The sequence below is a fragment of the Chiloscyllium plagiosum genome, chromosome 13 (assembly GCF_004010195.1).
Source record: "Chiloscyllium plagiosum isolate BGI_BamShark_2017 chromosome 13, ASM401019v2, whole genome shotgun sequence".
NCBI classification, from domain to species: domain Eukaryota; kingdom Metazoa; phylum Chordata; class Chondrichthyes; order Orectolobiformes; family Hemiscylliidae; genus Chiloscyllium; species Chiloscyllium plagiosum.
In genome coordinates this window covers 84087124-84102062 of record NC_057722.1, presented here as the reverse complement: position 1 = coordinate 84102062, position 14939 = coordinate 84087124, and the positions used below count along the sequence as shown (strand labels likewise).

Below are 14939 nucleotides of genomic sequence, written 5' to 3'. Positions count from 1 at the left end.
AGAAAGATTGTATGAGGAAAGGCTGAGGCCCTTGGGGTTGTTTTCATTGGAGAAAAGAAGGTTTAGGAGTGACTTGATAGAGGTGTACAAGATGATTAGGGGTTTAGATAGGGTTGACAGTGAGAATCTTTTTCCACGTATGGAGTCAGCTATTACAAGGGGGCATAGCTTTAAATTAAGGGGGGGTAGGTATAGGACAGATGTTAGGGGTAGGTTCTTTACTTAGCGAGTCGTGAGTTCATGGAATGCCCTGCCAGTAGCAGTGGTGGACTCTCCCTCATTATGGGCATTTAAGTGGGCATTGGATAGGCATATGGAGGATAGTGGGCTAATGTAAGTTAGGTGGGCTTGGATCGGTGCAACATCGAGGGCCGAAGGGCCTGTACTGCGCTGTATTCTTCTATGTTCTGTGTTCCCTCATACAAGCTGACGTCATCATCCTAGGAAAAAGACTTTCATTGTCTACCCTATCTAATAATTTTGTATGCCTCTATCAAATACCCTCTTAGCCCTCTTCTTTCCAATGAGAACAGACCCAAGTCTCTCAGCCTTTCCTCATAAGACCTTCTCTCCAGACCAGACAACATCCTGGTAAATCTCCTCTGCACCTTTACCAATGCTTCCATATCCCGCTTGTAATGGGGCGACCAGAACTGTACATAATATTCCAAGTGTGGCCACACTAGTGTTTTGTATAGTTGCAGCATGACAACTGGAATTCAATCCCTCTACCAATAAACCCTAACACACCGTATTCCTTCTTAACAAAACTATCAACCTGGGTGGCAACTTTCAGGGATCTATGTACATGGACTCCAAAACCCCTCTGCACATCCACACTGCCAAGAATCTTTTCATTGACCCAGTATTCTGCCTTCCTGTTATTCTTCCCAAAGTGAAACACCTCACATTTATCTGTATTGAACTCCATGTGCCATCTTTCAGCCCAATTCTACAGTTTATCCAAGTTCCCCCTGCAACATTCTTCCACACTGTCCACAACTCCACCGACTTTAGTGTCATCTGCAAACTTACTAACCCATCCACCTATGCTTGTATCCAAGTCATTTATAAAATTGACAAACAGCAGTGCTCCCAAAACAGATCCTTGTGGCACACCAGTAGTCACTGTCCAGACAGAATATTTTGCATCAACCACCACTTGCTGCCTTCTTAAAGAAAGCCAGTTCCTAACCCTAACTGCTAAATCACCCTCAATTCCATGCCTCTGCATTTACTCCAACAACCTACCAAGTGGAACCTCATCAAAGGCCGCCTTATTGAAATCCATGTACACCACATCAAATGCCCTACCCTCATCTACATGCTTGGTCACCTTCTCAAAAAACTCAATGAGGTTTGTGAGACATGACTTGCCCTTGATGAAATCATGTTGACGATCTGAAATCAAATTGGTGCTTGCTAGATGATTATAAATCCTATCTCTTTTAATCCTTTCCCAAACCTTTTGTACAACAGACATAAGGCTCACTGGTCTACAATTACTTTGGTCATCTCTAGTGCCCTTCTTGAACAAGGGAATAACATTTGCAATCCTCCAGTCCTCCGGTACTAAACCTGTAGTCAATGACGACTCAAGTATCAAAGCCAAAGACTCTACTATCTCCTCCCTAGCTTTCCAGAGAATCCTTGGATAAATCCTATCCGGCCCAGGGACTTGTGTACTTTTACGTCTTCAAGAATTGATAACATCTCTTCCTTACGAACCTCGATCCTTTTTAGTCCAGTATCTCGTATCTCATTCTTCTCTACAATATTCTCCTTTTTCTGAGTGAAAACCGATGAGAAATATTCGTTTAGCACCTCTCCGATCTCCACAGAGTCCACACACAATTTCCCACTTCTGTTTTTGATTGGCCCTATTCTTACCCTAGTCATCCTTTTATTCCTCACATACCTATAGAAAGCTTTAAGATTCTCCTTTATTCTACCTTCTAAAGGTTGGTCATGCTCCCTCTTTGCTCTTCTTAAATCTCTTTAAATCCTTCCTTGCTAATCTGTAACTCTCCATCACCTCATCTGAGCCACCTCGTCTCAGCATCACATAAGTCTCCTTCATCTGCTTAACAAGATATGCAATTTCTGTAGCAAACCATGGTTCCCTTACCTTATCACTTCCTCTCTGTCTGACAAGGACATAGCTATCAAGACATAGCTATCAAGACTATCAAACCAGCTCCACATTTCGATTGTCCCCATCCCCTGCATTTTGCTACCCCATTCTATGCATCCTAAGTCTTGCCTAGTCACATTTTAATTGCCACTCCCTGGGGCATGTACCTATCTCTTTCCATCGCTAAACTAAACGTAGCTGAATTATGGTCACTCTCTCCAAAGTGCTCACCTACCACTAATCAAACACCTGGCCTGGTTCATTACCAAGCACCAGATCGAGTGTGGCCTCCCCTCTTGTTGGCCTTTCAACATACTGTGTCTGGAAACCCTCCTGTACACATTGAACAAAAACTGATCCATCCAACGTACTGGAGTTATAGCATTTCCAGTCAATGTTGGGGAAGTTAAAGTTCCCTCATAATGACCACCCTTTTCCTTTCACTCCTACCAAGAATCATTTTACCAATCCTCTCCTCCACGTCCACAGAACTCTGCAGAGGCCTATAAAAAACTCCCAGCAGTGTTACCTCTTCTCTCCTGTTTCTAACCTCAGCCCATACTACCTCAATAGAAGAGTTCTTGTCAAAAGTTCTTTCAGCCACCGTTAAACTATCTTTGACTAACAAGGCCACACCTTCCCCTGTTTTACCACCTTGCCTGTTCTTAATGAAAGATCTAATCCCTGGAATCTGCAACACTGATTCCTGACCCTGCTCTATCCATGTCTCAGAAATGGCCACAACATCAAAGTCCCAGGTACCTATCCATGCTGCAAGCTCACCTACCTTATTTCGGATACTTCTGGCTTTGAAGTAGACACGCTTCAAACCAGCTTGCTGTCTGCCAGCGCATTCCTGTGACCATGAGAAGATGGAGAATGGAAAGGTGCCTTTCAGAATGGAGGTAACTAGTGGTTTGCCGCTGTTCACCTTTGTTGTTTCTAATATATAAATGATGTGCAGGAAAATGTAGGTGGTCTGATCAGTAAGCTTGCGGATGACACCAAAATTGGCAAAGTTGCAGATAGTGAGGAGGACTGTCAAAGGCTGCAGTGGGATATAGACAGATTGCAAGCTGGGGCAGGAAAAAGGTGTTGTGCGTCTTAAACAGTATTAAGGGAGAAAAGACCCCAGGTCCTGATGGGAACTATCCCAAAATATTGAGGGATGGAAGAGAACAAATTACTGGAGCATTGACAGACATCTTTGTTTTCTCTGTGGCCAGAGGGGAGGTCGCAGAGGACTGGAGAATACTGAATGTTGTCCCATTGTTTAAGAAGGGTATCAGGGATAATCCTGGAAATTACAGAGCTGTGAACCTCACATCAGTGATAGGGAAATTATTGGAAAAGGTTCTCAGAGGCACAAAAAGACATGACCCACTCTCACGAGTATCCTTACATACAGATGAGGAAGGACACCACTTCAACTGGGACAACACATCCATCAGAGGACAAGCCAAACAGAGACACACATGAGAATTCGTAGAAGTGTGGCATTCCAGCTGGAACTCTTATCAACAAATACTTTGACTTGGATCTCATTTACCAACCCATGAGAAAAAGACCAGGAAATGACATCACCACAGGCAATGATATTACCAACCCAAGGAAACCTAAACACATAATAGAAAGTGGGCCATGCCACCAGTGCTTCATCCGGAGGCTCACTGATGATGTTACCTCAAATGGTGACGAAACATCTGAAAATGAACCTTCCAGTTCAGTGAGCAAACCTATATCCAGAATCTCACTTTGAGCTACAAATCTTCTCAAAACTTGCTAGTGCTGAAGAATGTTGCAGGTTACACAGGGACAATAGATAAACTGCAGAGCTGGGCTGAGGAGTGGCAAATGGAGTTTAAAATGGAAAAGTGTGAGGTGATTCACTTTGGAAGGAACAGCAGGAATAAAGAGTACTGGGCTAATGGTAAGATTCTTGCATTGTAGATGAGCAACAAGATCTCGGTGTTCATGTGCATAAATCCATGAAAGTTGCCACCCAGGTGGATAGGGTTGTTAAGGCAGCATACGGTATGTTGGTTTTTATTGGTGGACAGATTCAGTTTCGGCGCCACGAGGTCATGCTGCAGCTGTACAAAACTCTGGTGCGGCTGCACTTGGAGTATTGCGTACAGTTCTGGTTACCGCATTACAGAAAGGATGTGGAAGGGTCAAAAAGGGTTCAGAGGCAATTTACTAGGATGTTGCCTGGTATTGAGGGGAGGTTTTGAGGAAAGGCTAAGGGACTTGAGGCTGTTTTCATTAGAAAGAAGAAGTTTGAGAGATGACTTAATTGAGATATGTAAGATAATCAGAGGGTTAGGTAGGGTGGACAGGGAGAGCCTTTTTCCTTGCATGGTGATGGCTAGCACAAGGGGATATAGTTTTAAATTGAGGGGTGATAGACATAGGACAGATGTCAGAGTTTCTTTACTCAGAGCACAGTCGGGGCATGAAATGCTCTGCCTGCAACAGTTATAGACTCACCAACTTTAAGGGCATTTAAATGGTCATTGGATAAACATACGAATGAAAAGGGAATAGTGTAGGACAGATAGGCTTCAGATTGATTCCACAGGTCCATGCAACATCAAGGGCTGAAGGGCCTGACCTGTGCTGTTATGTTCTATCCTTTTGGCTAGTTTTCTGCCTCTCTGTCTGATGTAGTGTTTGTTACAGTCCTTGCATGCTATTTGTAAATGACATTCGTTTTGCTGATTGTTGATACAGGATTCTTTAGGTTCGTCAGTAGGTGTTCGTGTATTGGCAGGTTTGTGGGCTACCATGATGCCAAGGGGTCAGAGTAGTTTGGTAGTCATCTCCAAGATGTCTTTGATGTTAGGTAGTGTGGCTAGAGTTTCTGGGCTTGTTGTATCTAGTTGTTTGGGTTTGTTGTTTAAGAATCGGCAGACAAAAAGGATGCAGAGGATACAGAAACAGCTAACAAAATGTTACCTGGTTTGCAGCATATTACATATGAGGAGAGATTGGACAAACTTGGCTTGTTTCACTTGAACACAGAAGGATGAGGCGCAACCTAATAGAAGTTTACAAAATTATGAGAGGCATTGTTAGAATGGTTACGGGAGTATTTTTCCCATGGTAGAAATGTCAATTACTAGGGGACATAGGTTTAAGGTAAAAGGGAGTAAATTTAACAGAGAAGTGAGACACAGATTTTTTTTAAACAGAGGATAGTAAGTCCTGGAATGCACTTTCATAGGTGGTAGTGGTTAGCCAGATAAAATAGCAAAGTTTAAGAGGCATCTTAACAGACACATGAATAGACAGCAAATAGAGGAATACAGATTGCATAGAGGCAAAAAGGCTTTTAATTTAGAAAGGCATTATGTGTCAATGCAGTATCGGTGGGCCGAAGGGCCTGTTCCTGTGCTGTAACGTTCTTTGTCCAGCACTATTCACAACTTCTCAATTACTGAAGCAGCACAAGATAACGTGCAACAAAACCTTGACAACATCCAGGCTTGGGTAGAAGTGGAAAATAACATTTGCACCACTTAATTACCATGCATTGACCATCTCCAATAAGACAGAATCTAACCATCTGCCCTTGACAATCAACAGCATTATCATTGCTGAGTCCCCTATCAACATCCTGGTGTTTAACCACTGATCATGAAAGAAATGGGCCAACCATTCAAGTACTGTGGCTGCAAGAGTAGGTCAGAGGCTAGGCATTTTGTGTTGAGTAACTCACCTCTTACATCCTCTCTATTTGCAGCTCCAAAAAACACTCAGAAGCTTGATACAAAGCCAGAATTATTTTAAACATTCATGAACTCCACCACCAATGCACAATGACAGCAATATGTATGATCCACAAGATGGACTGTAGTAACGAAAGCATCCCATGATACCATTTTCCAAACCCTCAATCTCTACCATTCAGGCCAAGGATTGAAAATGCGTGAGAATCCACCAACTGTAAGTTCCCTTCAAAATCATGCACCATCTGACTTGGAACCAAGTCACTGTTACTTCATTGTAGCTGGGTCAAAATCCTTGAACTCCTTAACAACATTGCGTGCATCAACATTACATGGACAATAGCAGTCCAAGAAGGCAGCTCATATTCTCCAGGGTAATTAGGGATGGGTAATAAACACCCTCATGTCATGAATAAATAAAACAAAATGAGAATACTGCCACAGAATTGAAGAATTGTAAATTTAAAACAAAAGCAAAATATCATAAATGCTGGAAATTTGAACAATAAGCTAAAAATACTGCAAGCACTGTGCAGGTTAGAGACAGTTTTGTGAAGAGAAAATCAGAATTAATGATTCAGGATTGTAACCGTTCACAATAATACATTGTAGTCCAGCTAAAGTTGTGTGGAGGGACTTTCAAAAGACTTTCAAATAAAGTGTTACATTATAAGCTTATAATGGTATAAATTGATTCAGCCATTGTAAAAGGTCCTGAACTCTAAATCAAGGCAGCTTTAATTTCAGTTCATACTCTCCATTGAAATCCAATAAGAATGACCAACCAGACCAAATGACTCCTTGAATTATCTCCTCTATTATTTTCTATTCCATCCAATAGTCATTGGCTTACTCATTTATTTTGTTTCGAGATCTACATTTAAAGTGACACGCAAATGAAGCAAAGGTGATGTGAGAAAAACACCGTTTCAAATAGTGAGTAGTTGGTGTATGGAATGCCTGGAATTGTGATGGAGACAGGTTCAACTGATGCATTCAACATTTTCTTTTATAGGAGTGGGTGCGCACAGACATGGAAAAAAAAGGCAGGAGATTAGCACTAGATAGAACCAGACAAGACAACAGAGCTAGTGTAGGTGCGATCAGTTGAATGCCATCCATCTGCTTTGTAATAATTCTGAGATTCTGTGACTCTCTGATATTTGTATGCCTCTATTTAGCTTGGTTCCTTATTTTATAATCGACAATAGTATGGGATATTTGCAGCCCTCTACACTCACCAAGCTTGGAATTCTGCCCTGCTCCACTCAAATTTATGGTCCCAGTGTCTGAATCGCATTATTCCTGGAAGTAAGGGGTTGAAATCTGCATTTGGAGTTGTAATTACAACTACTGCTGGATTCATGTATCCAAACACCACCTCTGAAAATCTCTCAACCTCTGAGATGTTTAGGTGTTCTACTCTGAAATGGAAACAGAAAATGAGCAAAGTCAGATGAAAGGAATTTGACTTTAACATGAATAGTTAAACTGAGAAATATATCTCTTATTCCTTTATAGAAAAAGTGCACATTGCTGGTAAGGTCAGTATTTTGTGCTCATCCCCATTGGCTCTTGCTAAGGTGACAAAATCATAAGACATAAAATTGGTGTAGACCATTCAGTCCTTTGAGTCTGCTCTGCCATTCAAAGAAACAGAGAAACTTAGAAAACAGGAATAGGAGTAGGCCATTCGGACGTTCAAAGTGTTTCACAATTCAATATGATCATGGCTGATCTTTCACCTCAGTATCCAGATCCCACTTTCTTTCCATCTCCTTTGATTGCTTTAGCCATCAGAATTGCCTCTCTTTCTGGTAAACATTGAATGTTTTGGCCTCAATTGCTTTCTATGACAGAGAATTCCACAGGCTAACCACATTCTGGGTGAAGAGATTTCTCCTCATCTCAGTTCTAAACTGCCATCCTGTATTCTCAGACTGTGAAGCCAGGTTCTGGACCCAAGGTCATCAGGAACATCCTTTCTGCATATATCTTGTCCAGTCCTGTTAGAACTTCATAGGTTTCTAGGAGAACTCCTCCTCATTCTTCTAAACTCAAGTGAATATATTCCTAACGGATCTAGCAACTCTTTATATGTCAGTCGTGCCATCTCAGGAATCAGTTTGGTAATCCTTTATTACATTCAGTCCAATAGGAAAAATATCCTTCCTCAGGTAAGACAAAACATAGAACAATACAGTGCAGAACAGGCCCTTCAGCCCTCGATGTTGCGCCGACCTGTGGAGTATTCTCAGCTCGTCCCCCTACACTATCCCAAAATCATCCATGAGCTTATCTAAAGATTGTTTAAATCTCCCTAATGTGGCTGAGTTGGCTACCTTAGCAGGTAGGGCATTCCACGCCCTTACCACTCTCCGCGAAAGGAACTTGACTCTGACATCAGTCTTAAATCTATCACCCCTCAAGTTGTAGTTATGCCTTCTCACACAAGCTGACGTTATCATCCCAGGAAAATGTCTTTCTCTGTCTACCCTATCTAATCCTCTGATCATAGAACATTACAGCGCAGTACAGGCCCTTCGGCCCTCGATGTTGCACCGACTTGTCATACCAATCTGAAGCCCATCTAACCTACACTATTCCATGTACGTCCATATGCTTGTCCAATGACGACTTAAATGTATTTAAAGTTGGCGAATCTACTACCATTGCAGGCAAAGCATTCCATACCCTTACTACTCTCTGAGTAAAGAAACTACCTCTGACATCTGTCCTACATCTATCACCCCTCAATTTAAAGCTATGCCCCCTCGTGCTCGCCGTCACCATTCTTGGAAAAGGCTCTCCCTGTCAACCCTATCTAACCCTCTGATTATCTTATATGTCTCTATTAAGTCACCTATCAACCTTCTTCTCTCTAACAAAAACAGCCTCAAGTCCCTCAGCCTTTCCTCATAAGACCTTCCCTCCATACCAGGCAACATCCTAGTAATACTCCTCTGCACCCTTTCCAAAGCTTCCACATCCTTCTTGTAATGTGGTGACCAGAACTGTACACAATACTCCAAGTGCGGATCGAGTTCTGGAACCATGAGGTTATGCTGCAGCTGTACAAAACTCATGGTTCCAGAACTCGATCCCTCTATTAATAAAAACTAAAACACTGTATGCCTTCTTAACAACCCTGTCAACCTGGGTGGCAACTTTCAAGGATCTGTGTACCTGGACACCAAGATCTCTCTGCTCATTTACACTACCAAGAATCTTACCATTAGCCCAGTACTTTGTATTCCGGTTACTCTGACCAAAGTGAAACACCTCACACTTGTCCGCATTAAACTCCATTTGCCACCTCTCAGCCCAGCTCTGCAGCTTATCTATGACTCTCTGTAACCTATAACATCCTTCGTCACTATCCACCAACCTTAGTGTCGTCTGCAAATTTACTAACCCACCCTTCTATGCCTTCATCCAGGTCGTTTATAAAAATGACGAACAGCAGTGGACCCAACACCGATCCTTGTGGTACACTACTGGTAACTGGACTCCAGGATGAACATTTTCCATCAACCACCACCCTCTGTTTTCTTTCAGCAAGCCAATTACTGATCCAAACTGCTATATCTCCCACAATCCCATTCCTCCACGTTTTGTACAATAGCCTACTGTGGGGGACCTTATCGAACGCCTTGCTGAAATCCATATACACCGCATCAACCGGTTTACTCTCATCTACCGGTTTGGTCACCTTCTCAAAGAACTCAATAAGGTTTGTTAGGCACGACCTACCCTTCACAAAACCGTGCTGACTATCCCTAATCAAATTATTCTTTTCGAGATGATTATAAATCCTATCTCCTATAACCTTTTCCAACACTTTACCAACAACTGAAGTAAGGCTCACTGGTCTATAATTACTGGGATTGTCTCTACTCCCCTTCTTGAACAGGGGAATCACATTTGCTTTCCTCCAGTCTTCTGGCACTATTCCTGTAGACTATAACGATTTAAAGACAAATGCCAAAGGCTCGACAATCTCTTCCGTGGCTTCCCAGAGGATCCTAGGATAAATCCCATCCGGCCCAGGGGACTTATCTATTTTCACACTCTGCAGGATTTCTAATACCTCTTCCTTGTGAACCTCAAACACACCTAGTCAAGTAGCCTGTATCGCAGTAATCTCTTCGACAACATTGTCGTTTTCTAGAGTGAATATTGTTGAAAAATATTCATTTAGTGCTTCCCCTACCTCCTCTGACTCCACACACAACTTCCCACTACTATCCTTGATTGGCCCTAATCTTACTCGCGTCATTCTTTTATTCCTTAAATACCTATAGAAAGCCTTAGGGTTTACCCTGATCCTATCCAGCAACAACCTGTCATGTCTCCTCTTGGCTCTTCTGAGCTCTCTCTTTAGGTCTTCCCTGGCTACCTTGTAACCCTCAAGCGCCCTAACTGAGCCTTCACATCTCATCCTAACATAAGCCTTCTTCTTCCTCTTGACCAGAGATTCCACTTCCTTTGTAAACCACGGCTCCCGGGCTCTACAGTTTTCTCTTGCCCGACAGGTACATACTTATCTAGGACACACAGTAGCTTTTCCTTGAACAAGCTCCACATTTCTAATGTGCCTATCCCCTGCAGTTTCCTTCTCCATTCTATGCTTCCTAAATCTTTCCTAATCGCGTCGTAATTGCCTTTCCCCCAGCTGTAACTCTTGCCCAGTGGTATACACCTATTCCTTTCTATCACTAAAGTGCTCACCTACCTCCAAGTCTAACACCTGGCCGGGCTCATTACCCAGTACCAAATCTAATGTGGCTTCACCCCTGGTTGGCCTGACTACATACTGTGTCAGGAAGCCCTCCTGCACACACTGGACAAAAACTGACCCATCTATAGTACTCGTACTATAGTGTTCCCAGTCAGAAATGAGAAAAGACCCAAGTCTCTCAGCATTTCAAAACTTCGCATAATACTCCAGATCTGGTCTCACCAAGGCATTGTACAACTGCAGCAATACATCTCCGATCCTGTACTCGAATCGTTCATGATGAACAGAGTCATAGAGGTCTATTGCACATAAAAAAGCCCTTTGGTCAATTAAGTCCCAAGCTATTTTAAACCCATTTTTCAGCACTTGCTTATTGGACTTGTAGAACATAGAACATTTTGGCGCAGTACAGGCTCTTCGGCCCTCAATGTTGCGCCAATCTGTGGAACCAATCTGAAGCTCATCTAACCTATGCTATTCCATTCTCGTCCATATGCCTATCCAATAACCATTTAAATGCCCTTAAATTTGTCGAGTCTACTACTGTTGCAGGCAGTGTGTTCCACGCCCCTACTGCTCTGAGTAAAGAAACTACCTCTGTCCTATATCTATCACCCCTCAATTTAAAACTATGGCCCATTGTGCTAGCCATCGCTGTCTGAGGAAAAAGGCTCTCACTGTCCAACTTATCTAACCCTCTGATTATCTTATATTGTATGTTTTAGCATTGCAAGTGCACATCTAAATATTTCTTGAAGTTTTTTTTAGTGTTTTGGCCTCTATTTCTATCAGGCAGTTAGCTCCAGATTCCCACTATCCTCTGAATGAAATATTTTTCCTCAATTTCCTCTAAACCTCCTGCCCGTTACGTTAAATACATGCCTCCTGGTCATTGATCCCTTCACCATGGGAGAGTAGCTTCCAGTCTAAACACCCACGGCAATATAATTTCATATATCTCAATCATGCCTCCCCCCCAACAACCTTCTCTGCTCCAAGGAAAACAACTCAAATCTATCCTATTTCAGACTATCAACAGTTTAGAGGGGACAGATTTTGCACGGTATTCAGGAGAGTTTATAATACCAACTCCCAGAAGGCTTAACAAGTTGCTGGACTTAATTATGGGGAGCAAAGTCAGGCACATATTCGAAGTGGAAGTGGGAGGGCATTTCAGTGATTGCAACTACAACACTATATTTGCTATGAAATATGAAAAAAGATGGTCTGCAAAAAAGGGTTTTGATTTGGGGGCAAGGAAGATTTCATTAAAATTATACATGATGTGGCCAGAGTGGATTAGGAACACCTGATTCTGGGTAAATTCACAGCACAACAGTGGGGTAGTCAGATCAACAAGCTCTGCATGCACAGGAACGAGAGACCACATCCGGTGTGAGAGATAGACTGACTGCGTGAATATATAATTTGGGGATTAGATTAGATTCCCTACTGTATGAAAACAGGCCCTTCGGCCCAACAAGTCCACACCGACCCTCCGAAGAGTAACCCACCTGCACCCATTCCCTTACCCTGTATTTACCCCTGAATAATGCACCTAACACTATGGGGCAATTTAGCATGGCCAATTCACCTGGCTAGCACATCTTTGGACTGTGGGAGGAAACCGGAGCACCCGGAGAAAACCCACGCAGACACGGGAGAATGTGCAAACTCCACACAGACAGTTACCCGAGGCAGGAATTGAACTCGGGTCCCTTGTGCTGTGAGGCCGAAGTGCTTACCACTGAGCTACCATGCCACCCTACAGATTGCCAATCTGAAAAGAATCCCTTATTCCCACTTGCTGTTTCCTGCCCATTAGCCATTTCTCTACCCATGCCAATATATTACCTCCAACACCACTGGCTCTTATCTTGTGACATCTCTTTGTGAGGTTAGAAACAGCATGGGAATTAGGCGCAGAGGGGAAGCAGTGCTTTTTCCTTGCTTATTTTTTGAACAGTATAAACTGAAGCAATGGGTCTGGGGCCCAGTCAGAACAAAAAAAGTGATATCACAGGAAAATCACAAGTTCATTGGTTGGTAAAAGCTGCTAATTTGACTCTTACGGGTTACTTTCAGTGTGAAAGTAAATAGGAGAAATATGAACTAAAAGAGCTGTAGGAACTTTTTTAAGAACTAAGTAAATAAAACAGAGATGCAGGGTCAGGGCAGTGTGCTTCATAGTGACCACATCTGTAGAAAGCTGTTAGCTTAAGAAATTCCAGCTAAGAGAACCATGATATTTGCATGGCTGGTTTGTATTGAGGTTTGACCTGAGCAGAAAACCTGGTCATCAGGTGTGAGGCACTGTCATTGCTGTTATACGTGGCACAGGTCTGGCCTATTCCCAGAACCTGTGCCGCTGCAGTCACCCGGGCCATTTTCCAATTTATATGGAGGTCAAAGATGGACCGGGTCCGAAGGGACTCTATGTATAAAGATCTGGCCAACGGGGGAAAAAACACACCCAATGCCCCCACCATCATCCTGATGGCCACCTTTGTGTGTGGTTGAATCAAGCTGTGCGTGGATCCCCGGTATGCAAACGCCAAGTGTCACTACGTACTGAGGTTCTACCTGTCCCCGGTGTTGCGATGGATGGGCCTGGCCTCGCTGCCGCTGAACTCTCCGAGTAGTTGGACCGCAAGTGGCAGGTCAGGGTAACCCTGAAGGTCGCTGCCAGTGGGAACATCCTCCACCCACCCTCCAGCTTACCTGACATACGCAGGGCAGCCGAACGTAGGCCGAACCTGCAGGAGGTCAGGCCACATGGCGACGGATTGTAAGGTGACCATCTGTCAAAACTGCAAGCAGGAAGGCCACCTGACCAAGGAATGTAAAGAGGCCAAGAACTGTAACGTGTGCGGAGAGGCAGGCCACATGTACAAGGCCTGCCCAAGACGAGGGGCCACCACCTATGCCCAGATGGCCGGAAGTGGCAACACAAGCCGAGAACCGCATAAGACCAGCAAGGTACCACAAAACAGCATGGGAACGGTGTCTGGTGGCATCCAGAAGGAAGGGCAGACTGGAGCGGAGCAGATGGCAGACAGCGGGGACGTGCAGCAGCCGATCCAAGCTCCTTCAAGACGGAGGAAATGGAAGAGGAGGGAACAAAGGAGGCAGAGGATTGGATTACTGTCAAAAACAGGAAGAAGAAACCTTGCCAGGCTCCCAAAGCCACCCAGCAAAAGGGGAAACGACATCTACACGACGAGGATACAGGCAACTCTTCGGATGGTGAGGGTAGGCACAAGGAGGGTTGTCCCCAGAGGAAGAGACAGACCGCCATGGGGAAAAAGGAGGGCAGCACCGCCCAAACAGGAAAAGACGATCCCTCTGAGAGAACGGGTAAAGACCACTCCCCCACCCAGTGAGAACCAAGAGGTACCCACAGCCCCACAGCTCCAGGTAACTGGGAGCAGCGGTCCTGTGACAGCCCCGCTGTCAGACAGAGAACTGGACTGTGTGGGCCCTGGGCCCAACCCGAAGACACCAGAGCGGGGAAATGGCCCCAGCGTGAAGCAGGACAGCTACCTCAGCCCCGGGAGGGTCCAGCAGTTTGCTGTCACCACGGGGATGCACACAGCTATCCCAGAGAGGCAAGACCAGCAGCAAATGGACACTGGTAACCTCGTAAACTGTTAAAATGGGGATAAAAACTGCCAGTATCAATGTGCTACGCGATGTGTTTTCTACAATGACCTTCCTGGCCAACGTTAAAGCCAACATCCTGTTTCTGCAGGAGTGTGGGATACCGCACCTCAGCAGCTACAGGAGATGGTCGAGCTTGAGGCCCCATGGGCCGTCAGTTTGGTCGGGGGGCAACGATAGCTGCGCCTCCGGCCTGGATATCCTGTTGTGAGGAGGCAACTTCACCATCTCCGAGGTTAAGGAGATGGTGGGCGGGCGCCTCCTTGTCAATGACGTCATGTACAGGAATGCTCCCCTGAGACTGATTAATGTGTATGCCCCAGTGGGTAAGAGTGAATGGTTGGCCGTCCTGCAGCAGCTTCCACTGTTGCTGGCTACATCCAGACCAGTCATTCTGGCCGGAGACTTCAACTGTATCATTGATGCAGATGGACGATCCGGCGGGGGAGACAGTAAACTGGACTCCGCATCCAGAGCCCTGATGGAAACGGTCAAAGATGCCAAGCTGCACAACGTCTTCAACACCCCTGCAGACTGAGCACAGCGTAGATACACCTGGTCATGGGCAGACGGGTCTATCTGCTCAAGGACAGATTACCTGTTTGTGTCCCGAACGCTCTCAGTCAGCTCCACCGACGTCAAGCCTGTGCTCTTTTCTGACCACTGCCTCCTG

At 44.5% G+C, this 14939-nt stretch overlaps 1 protein-coding gene across 1 annotated transcript in view; it reads right to left on the bottom strand.

Annotated features, from left to right (window-relative positions):
• Window positions 1-14939, bottom strand: part of henmt1 (HEN methyltransferase 1) — a 103738-nt gene that overhangs the window by 13145 nt on the left and 75654 nt on the right. Inside the window, exon 4 of the mRNA XM_043701672.1 lies at window positions 7107-7289. Coding sequence (XP_043557607.1) covers window positions 7107-7289 — 183 coding nt within the window. The remainder of the gene's footprint in view (window positions 1-7106; window positions 7290-14939) is intronic.